The sequence below is a fragment of the Rosa chinensis genome, chromosome 2, assembly GCF_002994745.2.
Source record: "Rosa chinensis cultivar Old Blush chromosome 2, RchiOBHm-V2, whole genome shotgun sequence".
Taxonomy (NCBI): Eukaryota; Viridiplantae; Streptophyta; class Magnoliopsida; order Rosales; family Rosaceae; genus Rosa; species Rosa chinensis.
This window is the reverse complement of record NC_037089.1, coordinates 37733393-37746031: the sequence shown is the minus strand read 5'-3', so window position 1 is coordinate 37746031 and position 12639 is coordinate 37733393. Positions and strand designations below refer to the sequence as shown.

General features: G+C 36.8%; 1 protein-coding gene, 1 long non-coding RNA gene and 1 other non-coding gene across 3 annotated transcripts; 1 reads left to right on the top strand and 2 right to left on the bottom strand.

Moving 5' to 3' along the window:
- The first annotated feature begins 2634 nt into the window (after nucleotides 1-2634).
- Nucleotides 2635-9733, top strand: LOC112184254 (protein FAR1-RELATED SEQUENCE 5). Its single transcript, XM_024322520.1, has 3 exons — nucleotides 2635-2926; nucleotides 8495-9537; nucleotides 9653-9733. The coding sequence occupies exons 1-3, from the start codon at nucleotides 2635-2637 to the stop codon at nucleotides 9731-9733; spliced, it is 1416 nt and encodes a 471-aa protein (XP_024178288.1).
- On the bottom strand, nucleotides 3950-4052 carry LOC112191111. The gene has a single exon (XR_002932833.1). It is a non-coding gene; the product is annotated as a U6 spliceosomal RNA (small nuclear RNA).
- A 618-nt stretch (nucleotides 9734-10351) lies between the features above and the next one.
- On the bottom strand, nucleotides 10352-12170 carry LOC121051602. The gene is made up of 3 exons (XR_005806186.1): nucleotides 11734-12170; nucleotides 11506-11635; nucleotides 10352-10487 (listed from the first exon to the last, which is right to left on the bottom strand). It is a non-coding gene; the product is annotated as an uncharacterized LOC121051602 (long non-coding RNA).
- Between the last annotated feature and the right edge of the window lie 469 nt (nucleotides 12171-12639).

Here is a 12639-nt window from a genome sequence, read left to right as displayed (position 1 = left end):
AATGCGAGGCTGGCTCCACACTACCATTCAAGATATATAGCATGACTACAGATCTTAGTACCACCAATTCTTGTTGTGACTTGTGACCAGCATTAATTATCAAAGTTGGACAGGACTCTGTGTCTATAGCCTGCCATTTATTTGTTGGATAGAAATGTAACTTCTGCTAGTCGCATTGTTGTGTTTTCTGTATAGGGTGTTGGGACGGCATGATTCTACAATCTTGGACAGAGTTTCATCAGTAGCACATATATGGGAAATTGATGGGAGGATACTAACTTAAGAGAATGGCAAGACAAACCATGTGATTTCATGATTTCTCAGAAGCTAGTGACCCTCATTCGACAACTCATTTCATGTACCTTCTTCACCACTTGCATGCTTCACATGCATGTAGGCGTGTAGCAGATGATCACAACCACTTATCATTTCCCTGGCTTATCTTTCAAAATCGTTTGGTAGATGGATTGAAACCTGTGGTAGCCCTCTTCTTGTCTGCTTTATATGTCATTTCAGTAGGAAGACAAACCCATGGTTTTTCACAAGCTAATGTTCCTACTGGAGCCCATGTCAGTTTCTCTTCACCACTAATTTCATGTAGCAGATGATTTTCCACATATCATTTCTCTATATATACACACACGTAATCAGGTTCATGAGCAAACTCATCAACTCCTCTACTTGCAAGAATCAAATTAAGCTCTCTCTCTTTTTCAAGTCCTTTGAATTCTTTTCTTCCTTCTTTGATCACTTCAATATACATAAACCATGGGTTTTCGATTGCCTCGAATTGCTAGCACAAAGACACCAGATATCCCAAAAGGCTACTTTGCAGTCTATGTTGGAGAGAGCCAAAAGAAACGATTTGTGGTTCCAATATCATATTTGAACCAACCTTTGTTTCAGAATTTGCTGAGTCAAGCTGAAGAAGAATTTGGATACCATCATCCAATGGGTGGTATCACAATTCCTTGCAGTGAAGAAACCTTCATTGATCTCACTTCCCGCTTAAGTGTGTGAGTAAACACAAATGAAGCGGATCTTGGATCCAAAACATCCTCATTTTGAAACTCACTGCTGAGTCAAGATGAAGAAGAGGCTTCAGTTGATAATTTGATCATCCACTGAATCAAATCACTCTTGTGTTGACGGGAAACCAGCCTGCTGTACTCTTGAAGCTGCTTCTGAGCTGAAGAAAGATTTTCAAATTTTGAAGAAGAATCAAATCACATCTTATGAAGCAGGCAAATATGAACATTGGATATACTCTCTAAGCAATTAGTCTAAAGTCCATGAGACTCCAAATTTTGAACTCAATGACAGTCAAGTGCTGTCTTTTTAATCCTATATATGTACAATATATGGGAATGTAAAAGAATATATTTCAATTGCGGATAAACTTTCTTGTCTTATTTTTCATGATCTCATTTATTTTCTTGTAGCGATATAATTACCTAATCACAGCATCTGTTGAAAAGGAAATAATACTTGATGATATAATGGCTCATCTGATTTTTCACAATGGCATGCCTAATATCAGATGGTGTCTTTGATTAGACACTCAATATTAACATTACCACTAAAATATCTGCAGATAGAGCCTGAAACTGTCAATATGGTAAAGGATGATATCTTAGCAGATGAAAAATAGGAAAAGAAAAGTGAGGAATACAATAGCTTTCCATTTTGCGGGTAAAGAAAGAGAAAAAACCAAACCTAGAAAAAAAATATAGAAGTGCATGTGGAGGAATTTTCAAGCACAGATCAGCAGCATTACAATCTCTGAGAATTAAATACCAGTAAGGTAATGGTGCCATAATATACAATAATGATGTAAACTAAAGTGCAGTGAGTTTCAAAATGAATAAAAAAGTGCAGTAAACATCTAGAAATAAGGGAAGATATAAACCATTGTACACTACATATCAGTTCAAGTAGGAGTTGAAAAAGGATTATCTGAATACCATTCTTGATACCCAAGTAATCAAAAGATTAGAGAATTTCCAGTTCGAACAAGGAAACAGTATATTATATACGTGTGTGTGTGTGCGTGTCCGCGACCACGCGCATATCTGGATATGTACCTGTAATTGTCCAAATTTCTTAGTGGCAGGGTAAAAGAAGTTGAGTAGAAAAAATGAAATAATTCCTCAGCTTGTTGGAACTGGAGATCATAGATATCATACATGAAGCAGCAAAACCACATGCTAGGTTGGCTTGGTTATCCACCAATACTTGTCTGCAAAGAAACCCTACACACCAGCTTAGAGTAGAACTTCAAGTCTGAAGAGGGATGATATCTCACTTTGGGTGGTCCCTGTTGTCTGTCAACTCGAGGAAGTACCAGACAACAGTAGCATATGTATCTGCTGGGGGATGAGTTATGTGAAGGACAAGACAAACCCATGTGATTTCTTGATTTGAAACAACCTAGTGTCCCTCATTGGTGCCAATGTTAACCACTCATTTCATGTAGCAGATGATCTTCCACATACCCTTTCATCATCTATATATAGACATACCAATTCATGATCAGTAACTCAACTCCTCTCATTCATTAAACATTCAAACTTTCTCATTTTCCCAGATCCTTTCAAGTCTTTTTATTGTTTATCCACTTGGGATATAGAAGCCATGGGTTTCAAGCTGCCTGGAATTGTTAGCCCCAAAAGAAGTCTTACCCGATCTTCATCTAATGCAAACAAGACAGCTTCAAAGACCTTAGATATCCCAAAAGGCTATTTTGCAGTCTATGTTGGAGAGAGCCAGAAGAAGCGATTTGTGATTCCAATATCATACTTGAACCAACCTTCATTCATGGATTTGCTGAGTCAAGCTGAAGAAGAATTTGGATACCATCATCCCATGGGCGGTATCACAATTCCATGCAGTGAGGACACCTTCCTTGATCTCACTTCCAACTTAAGTGTGTGAATGAAATGAAAATGGATATTCAAAAGGCTTCAGAATTTCAGAACATGCTGCTGAGTCAAGATGAAGAAGAGGCGAGGCCATGATTGATCATCAACTGAATCGACTCACTGCTTCTGCCGAGGGGAAGCTTCTGCTAGTTTGAAGCTGCAATGGAGCTGAACTGAAAGATACACAAGTTATGAAGCAGACATATAAGAATATTGTATGCATGTTCAACAACGATTGGTGCAAAAATCACAGGGTTCCAATTTTGAACTAAAAAACAGTGAAATTATGTATTCAACGCATGTAAACTTAGCTCTTCCAGGATAACATTCTGGGAACAAAGAATATACTACAATTCTTATCAACTTACTTGTCTTATTTTTTACCACACCATTACCATTAGTCACTAACTTGTCTTACATTATTATCTGGCATCCAATCATCCAAAATCAACAATGGGGAATACTTCCTCATTAATACATGTGCAGAAAGGGATTTAATATTTTAGCCTCATTGCCTCTGCAGTATTATTTGAATCAAGAGTCAAGACCGAAGACCGAGCTTGTGTGCTTCTCATGCATGTGATATTCAAAACCAAACAAAGAGGACTACTTACCGGTTTTACAATATGAATAGGAAGAGTATGAATGTAACAAGTTGAGCTAACCTTTTAAACCCAGGAATATATGGGGCATGTATAAACCAACAAGAGCAAATAGTGATGTTGTTCAAGTAGCTCAGTCAAATGCATTCAAACAAAAAAAAAAAGTTTATCTGATTACCATTCTTCAAACCCAAGAATAAGGAATATTGAGTTCAAGTAAGCATCAGAAAGAGAAGAGGTTTTCAGACGCATTTCATCAAACAGGTGGTGGGCAACATCTCAATTTTTCATGTGCATTCATATATAGCCAAGGACCGAGTCACTGATAGTTCAAAGTCATAAACAGCAAACAGAAAGGAAGAAAAACAAAGACCCAGAAAGCAAAGCTAGACTACCTGGAATCAAAAACATGCAAAAAATTCCCAAAAAAATTTGGACCATTTCTCGATTTATGCGTGTCATCCTTGCGCAGGGGCCATGCTAATCTTCTCTGTATCGTTCCAATTTTATCGGATGTCCCCGAAGGGACGAGCTCTATTGCGAAGCATTCGTATATGAAGAGCATTAGGTTGCCACTGTTTCTCGATGTGGGATTCTTATCACAAATGTTTTAAAAGCGCACGTGCCTCACGTGTCCCGTCTCAAGTGCGACTCTATTCGAGTAAGGGTGAAAAAACTAATAAACTTTGGCTGCTTATCCGTGAAAGTAGAATTGATTATACATGTGACACTGCTATTGTATTTGTTTTGAATTAATAGAATCCAAATCAAGTTGGTGATGTAGATCCTACATTCGTAACTTGCTTTCTTCCTCATACATTCAATTCTAAGCACAAGCATTTCACCTCTTGCAATCTCCAAAATACCTTACGAAGCATTCCCAGTCGGTGTGGTGCAGTACTGTGTTTTCTGGGAGCAAGGAATCCTTCTTGAAACTTAATTACTGGACTGAGGGTTAAGCAAGAACTAACTCCACTGACTCCCTACCAGCCAATGCTTCGGTGTGTTCTCTGTTTTTAGTATACAAATTATACCTTCAGAATCTCTCACTGTAAATCTAACACGTACCACCCTTGTAGGTGTTACCAAAAGCTCTCCATCAACATTCACTCTTAAGTCTTAACCATCCCACTGGTGGGAGCTTTCAATCGTAAGCCTTGATTTTGTTGTTTCGATCTGGACTTCCCAGAGTGATGAAACTGAAGATCGATCTTTGGGCATAATGGAAGACATATAGACCAAGACATGAAAAGCAATGACCTTGTTCAGCAGTACGTATAAAGAAAAGTAGTGGATTGAAACCAATTTGCAGAAGGAACAGACGACATAAGTTGAGTGTAATTGTGTAAACTGTCAAAGTGTACCCAAATGTACAGATAGATTATACTGCAAAACAAAATCTTACTAAACTAACCTGGCTACCAAAGATTTGGTGCAAACCACACATTTTGATTCAACTCTCGACTCAAATGATTTATTGGACAACTCAAGGGTTTGACGCTCCTCTTTGTCAGGGAAAACACCCCAAAGTCGACTATAGGTGATGTTTCAATTCTATGCCAATCAAAAGCAAAATAGATGCAATTTCTTTCAAGTGTCATATCATCGGAACCACTAAGACCTCCCTCGGAAGAGATGCATTTGTTGTTAAGCATGCACAAAAACAATATCTGACTACCAAGGTCAACAATCTCCACCCAGCAAGCACCACCACTACTATTACAGTACTCCAACTTCAACACTTGAAATCCTTCAGTCACCAGTGCTAGAGTGGTGTTACGCAAAATAAGAAACAGCTCATGTGATTCAAAATCCTTCACCAGCCACCAAGTCCGAGAGTAGATCCTATAGTCAATAAGTATTCTCCCACCATCACTAGGGTAATGCATAACTAACCTTTCAGCTGTGTAGCAGGAACGCCCCCATTCAATTTGATGTCAAACACCATTAGAAAATAGAAATTCCAATGCGCTGCGAGTTGCAGCATATAATTTTCCGCGACTATTTCTACATCCCGAAAATCGAGACCATCCTCAGTTTTTTTTTTTTTTTTTTTTTTTATAATAGGGAATATATTTGGTCAAACATATAGGTGAAATGGGTTAATGTAGCTCTATTTTCCAGTTATTTATTTCTTCTTTAATTGGTCTGATATTTAGAGTGACTTGGGTCAACTATACATAATCAAAATTGCTTATAAAGTGCAACTTCAAAGTCATAGTATGCATTTATATTTTTCATTTGCAGTCTGAATCTAGAATATAGTTGAATGAATTTGGTTAGACATGCATGTGTTCTACGAGAACAGGAACTCAATCATGACAAAATATGTAGTCCCGTGTCGCTATTTAATGGCCGGGTTGCTTTTTTTTTTTGACACAAAATGAATAAAAGTGGTCTTAACATATTCTAACATTCGTTGCATTTCATAACATGTCAAACCTTGTCAACACTATTTTTTATTGAAATTGTCTTATGTCATAACCTCATCTTTGGTAAAACATGAGTTTTAAGAGTTGTTTCAAGTGATGGACAGCAAAAATGTTGAACTGATTTTTTTTAATGATTTTTTTCAGCTTTCCAACCGTTAAAAAAAAAAAAATCAGGTCTAGATTTCTTAGTTCAGCTAGTTCTAGAATCACCTAGAAATCATGAGTTAGGAGCGGAAAGATTTGGTGAGAATATGCGATTTTAGCCAAAGAACAGTGTACAGTCCCCAGTTTTTTTTTTTGTAGAAAATCAGGGTCTCAGACAATTTTTTTTTTTTTTAAGAGAAAGTTCTAGACTCTAGAGTTGGTGCCTGCATGGATCATCATTGCTGTAGAAGAGAACTTCATCCACATACCCAGTCGGCCAATCATGGTCTTGTTGGCAATAGTTATGGTAGTATATTCAACTCTCATCGTCATCTTCTTGAGGTAGAAATCCCGGAAAATTCTAGCATATGTTGAAGTATGCCATACATCAAGTTTTTTGAATATTTTAGACCGTTAGATTTAATTAAAAGTTGAATATATCTGATGGTCAGAAATATTCAATAGTGGTGACCTGCTTACCAGGTAGCCTTTATAAACTTTTTTTTTCTCTTTTTCAAAATTCTGAATTACATATCTACAATGAAATTAAAAAAAAAAAAAACCCTAAATTGAAAAAGAGGAGAAGACGAGGAAAAGTGGAAGAACGACAGTTTGTTCACGTACAAAGCGAGAAAGAATTGAACGACCACTAGAGGAGAAGACGAGGAAAAGAGGAAGAACGACAGTTTGTTCATGTACAAAGCGAGAAAGAACAACCACTACAACTGGATGTTTCAATCAATACTCAGGTAAGTAGAATCCTTTTCTGTTTGTTCGTCTTCTCCTTTCATGTTGTTTGATGGCAGACGAATTCTACCTTCTATGTAAGGTTTGGAGTATTTTCTGGTCTTCTTTGTACTGTTCTCTCACTCACAAATCAAGAAGGCGCGTAGGTGGGCGAGAGTGGGTTGTAGATACGGTGCAGAAGCGAGAGGGAGAGTGTGGGAGTGGCGGGATGATTGGGGAAAAAGGGTTAAGCTAGGGTTAAAAAATACTGACGCTACTGTGTTTATCTCTATCTCTACTACTTTATCTCTGATTAGTTATAAAGGGTCGATGGAATTCTTCGATTATAAAAGTTTAAAGTTTAGCTGGTAGGTTGCGCCATTATCATTTAGATGATAATGGTGATCAGTTCTTGTTGACTTGATTGAAGAATAAGACATCTTGGTGGCTTTTAGTTCATGTATATCAGGGGCCTTAGCTTGACTTTTTTTTTTTTTTCCCTTTCCGTGCTGGAGGCAATGGCTTCTGCTGGTGGACATCATAGTCCCATCATTGGTAAACATAGAACTTATTGACCTCATGTTTATATCATATTTAGGGGGAGATAATAGTCTAGGCAATATCTATTGTTTGCGATAAAGATTTGAAAGCCCGTTAATCTTGTATTTCTGCTATAGTTTAGGACTCACTGCCTAGTATGTTATAGTGTCAGTTAAGCATTTATAGGCATGAACGGTATCTCTTTCTTTTGCCCACTTCTTGTAGGCTTATTTGTTTTATATATGCTTCTTGATTTGTGTTGTTATGAACCTTAGGTATCTGACTACATCATGTAATATATATGTACCTGCATACAACATTCACTATATATATATATATTAAGAACTATTACCGAGGTTTTGATCAACTATCTATCAATTAAAGACTTAATGTCGTATAATAGACTAATGTATCTGATGTACTCATGAGCATATATATATATATATATATATATAACAGAACTATAATGCTCCTATTTATATCTACATTAAATCTACAAACAGAAGATAACGTACAGAAATCTAACAATAATCACATTCTGTAATTAGTAATTTTCTGATAGATGAAAAACTCTATGTAATTGCTCGTAAGTGTTGAATGGCTGTGTTTTTATGTTTGGTAAATCTGTGCTATTGTTTGGTTGGAAGTTGTTACATTGGTATATAATTTCTCTAATATGTAGGTGATCGGTTGAAACTAGCATCGTTAATGACATGAGTATTTTTTTTTTTAATAACACATTATGATCACTTTTAGGACTCCTCCATTGTGAATCTTAACTGAATGATGTCTTGTTATAGTTTGATCACCAATCATGATACCAAACAGAAGAATTAAGTTGATATGTTAATAGTGCATTATTTTACCGGGTTTTCTCAATCAAAAGTATAAATAACATGAAGATTAAAGCGTAGACTTTTGTGTGGTGTGCTTATATTTAAATGTAGTATTTGATATCTGCGATATGTTATTGAAAGTGGAGAACCTTATTTGGCATCAAGAGCATAATGGTTTAGATAGGTTATAGTATTTTTCTCTTGGAGAATGGTTTGGGCTAGAAAATTAGACCAAACATAATGTCAGTTGATTATGGTTTGTTAATACTTGGGTAATATTTGCATTGTTGCAGGCATGGATGGATCTTATGAACCTTCAATATCTGATATTGGTTTGGTGTCCCAAAGTTCGATAAATGGAAGTGACTGTAATGAAATGCAATATAAGGGAGTTCGGTATGATAAGTTGTCTACAGAAGATCTTAAAGGGCAGGAGTTCAAGACTGTAGAGGAAGCTGAGTCCTTTTACAATGCTTATGAAAAGGCCATGGGTTTTGATGTTAGAAGTGACTACAAGAGATTAAGTATACGCATAATAGGGAGAGTCACTTCATTGCGGTTGGTTTGTTCTGCTCAAGGGAAAAGAAGAGAAGAGTACATGAGTAATAAGAAAAGAGTTCGCAAGCCAAAGAAAGAAACAAGATTCAATTGTCCATGCTTGTTCAAAGTAAGGTACCGTTCGAATATTAATGCCTATATGGTTGATGATTTCATAACAATCTACTCACATCAGCTTGCACAAGCACATGAGTCGCATCTTCTTCGATCATACAGATCAGTTGAAGATCATCATTTAGCACTGGCCACATCTATGCAGAGAGTGTCTGTTAAGCCTTGTCATACATATGAATACATTGTTGATAGATCAGGAGGTTTTAAGAATGTCGGGTTTATTATGAAGGACTTGTACAACAAGTTAGATTCAAGACGTCGAGAAATTTTACTTGAGGGTGATGCAGAAGCTGCACTTGCATATATGAGAGGCAAAGTTGCCACAGACTCGCATTTCTACTGCAAGTTTAGCATAGATGAAGATAACAGGTTGGCAAATATGTTTTGGAGAGACTCTAATTCTCTGGTGGATTATACTTGTTTTGGAGATGTCCTGGTGTTTGATAGTACCTACAAAACCAATCCTTATGAGAAGCCGTTAGTGTTGTTTGTTGGTTCAAACAATCATTTATCGACCACAGTTTTTGGTTTTGCATTACTCATGGATGAAACGATTGAGACTTACACATGGGTTTTGGAGACCTTTATATCGTCTATGAATAACAAAAGGCCTGTTGCTGTTTTGACTGATGGGGATGAAGCAATGCGAAGGGCTATTGAAGTGGTACTCCCTGGTTGTCCTCATCGTCTGTGTACGTGGCACATAGCAAAGAACGCCCGGAGGCACCTGCGTAAGAACAGTGTCTTTTCTGAATTTAGACGTTGTATGTGGGATGAAGTCACTCCAGATGGTTTTGAAAAACGCTGGAATGCTATGGTTAACACACATGGTCTCCACAATAAGGATTGGGTTAAGATGATGTATGAAAAGAGGCAAATATGGGCAGAGGCATTTATTAGTGGCCATTTTTTTGCCCGTATGAGAAGCACTCAGAGATGTGAGGGTATGAACAGCTATATGAAGGGTGATCTGAAAAGCGGTGTGAAATTATTTGAACTTATTCCGGCACTTGATAGGGCATTGTTACGGCTTAGGAACAAGGTTGTGGAAGAGGATTTTAAGTCCAATAACTCTAGTCATGTCCTTACTTCTTCACTTCGAAAATTGGAAGATCATGCAGGTATTATTTTCACTTGAAGATTTAGCAACTACTTAAAGATTTTAGGACACATAACTTTATTCATGTCTTTTTTTTTTTTTTTTAACATGGAACATCATGCAGGTACTATGTTCACTGATAGTGTGTTTGAGCATGTACGTAACGAGATTGATGGGGTCAGCGATTTAATAACATCTCAAACTATGGTGTTTGGTTCAAGTCGTGTATACTTTACATCATGGTGTACTTGCATGGTTGCATAGTGTGGAAGTAACAAATAAAAAGACAAGGAAAAAAGAAAAGTCCTCTTCAGTGTCTACCCTGGAATCTCAAATTAAAAGAACTAAGAGCAGCCCTCTTCTTGTGGGAACTGTACATAGCAGGTCTTCTTCCCATAATCTGGGTCCATCATGAAACACATTGCTTCCTTAACAGCTTTACTGTTATTGAAGTAGTGATCACAATCGACGTTCAAAAGATATGCACCATTTGTCAGGACAGCTGAAACTCGAATCTACAAGGCACATGGTAAACCATGTCAGACAATTGAGATGGTTGTATCTCAGATAATCTTGTTTAAGAGAGGATAACAGTATTGCTATAAAACAAGGGTAATTTACAACAATTGCTACCCCAAATTGAAAGAATGTTAGCACCCTCACAATATGATATGTAACATGCCATCATGGTGTACTTGGTCAAGGAATTATTGAGGATCCTAATCAGCCAAGTAACAAAGACAGATCCTCCAGAGAGGTCATAAATAAAAGCTAGCGGGGTGAGCATTTATGCAGTTATACAAATGCATATCAATGCAAAATAAATTATTTTGGGCATTTATCCATCTTTATCAGAAAATGATTGAATAACCAAAATATAGTTCCAACTCAGTCAAACTTTGATTATAGCAATCAGAAAATAAAACTAATAAAAACAACTCAACAGAACATACCAATATTCAGTAAGGGCAAAGCAACTAAAATGAGGTGAGAAACATCGATCAAACCCAACCCAACTGCCATAGACAAGTAAAAAGGTAACCCCAAAGCCAATTTGCACTAAGAGTTTAGTGAATGTACTAAACTTAATTAGCATAACAGAGAAACAAAAGCTTAATTAGCATTGCACGGGTTCTTCAACCACAAACATTTTTGTACAGTGAACAGCCAAAAGACCAAATCCCAACCCAGAAATTTTGAAATAAAACTGCAACACAGAAACTCTAAAACTCAATTCCCACAGAAGTCATCACAACCTCTAAGTTTACCCAAAAACCCTGACCTTAAAAAATTCATCAGGTCACACCCACACCTCTACAAATTCATCAGGTCACCCCTAACATTACTCAATGCCACCATTATATTCCAATCTCAAACCCCCTCCAAGTTGACCCTCCTTCATTCAACACCTCCTCCAACAAATTAACAAGAACACAACTTTTCATACAAATTCCAAATTCATATATAAATCCAATAAAAAATAATAAAAAAGACCAAAACAGGGTGAATTTTTTTAAAACAAATTGCATATACCTATGAAGAAGAACTCTCATGCACAAGGCCAGACCTTCTTCCTTCCATAGAAGAGCCATCACTACCTCTCTCAGCTTTCTTGGACCCAATATGCGCAGTCCTCTTCCGCCCCAGAAGCCCCTTTCAATTGCTGCAATAGAATCACATTCAAAAACCAAAGAACTAACCAAAATCAACTCCAATTTACCGAAAATAGACTGCAAACATATACCAAAAAGCAAGAAATACCTAACGAGCCACAAGATTTCGATTGCAAGTACAGAAATTGAGTGCGACAAGCAACTGATTGCTAAGCAAGAAGTCGAGAGAGCAAGTGAGATTGGAGGAGGTATTTGGGACTGAGGTGTTAGGTTTTTTGATTTGGGTATTACGGATTTTGGGCCAAGATTGGTTTCATAGGAAATGAAGCAGGATGTGAGAGGCTAAGAGAGAAGGAAGACGAAACGGATGGCGAAGGTACGATTCAGATTTGGTTGTTTGGTGTTTGGTATGTTTTTCGATCTGGTTTTGAGGGTGAGAGCGACTGGAGGAGAGAGGAAGTAAAAGATATAGAACGAACAAAAATGACAACAAAAGAAGAAGAAAAAGAAGAAGGAAATAATCTGAGAGCCAAAGATTAACTATGGACCAAGAAGGAAGAAGTAAGAAGGAAGAAGGAAGAACTAAGAAGGACGTTGGAAGAGAAAGGGAAGTAGAGAACCCAATCCTCAGTGCGGAAAAAAAAAAAAAAAACTTAGTTCACTTTTTAATACTTTATTATTACAAGTTTTCAGAACCACTTTACTAATAAAACAACGAATGTGTTGCTATAATAGTAAAACTTCATATATTTAAGTAAATTTGCAGTGAATCCTTTATGGTGTAATAAAGTTGTCTATTTTGTAATTACTGTCATTTAGGAGTTATTTACTTATTTGACAATGTTTTTTCTAGATTTTACGGCAATTGAGGTCCAAAGTAATAACCAAGGTTGTATTTGTGGTAGTTCTTCAATATTACAAGTTTGACAACGAATTGTTGTAGAAGTAGTAATCAAACTCTTATTTGTGGTAATTTTTTATATTACAAGTCTGAGAACCATTTTACTAATGTGACAACGAATTGCTGTCAAAGTGGTAAAACTTTATGTATATA

Coding starts and splice junctions, on each gene's coding strand:
- LOC112184254 (XM_024322520.1), top strand. CDS start 2,635: ATGGGTTTCAAGCTGCCTGGAATTGTTAGCCCCAAAAGAAGTCTTACC. Junction 2,927..8,494: donor TGATCTCACTTCCAACTTAA/GTGTGTGAATGA, acceptor GCATTGTTGCAG/GCATGGATGGATCTTATGAA. Junction 9,538..9,652: donor TGCGAAGGGCTATTGAAGTG/GTACTCCCTGGT, acceptor TGTGGGATGAAG/TCACTCCAGATGGTTTTGAA.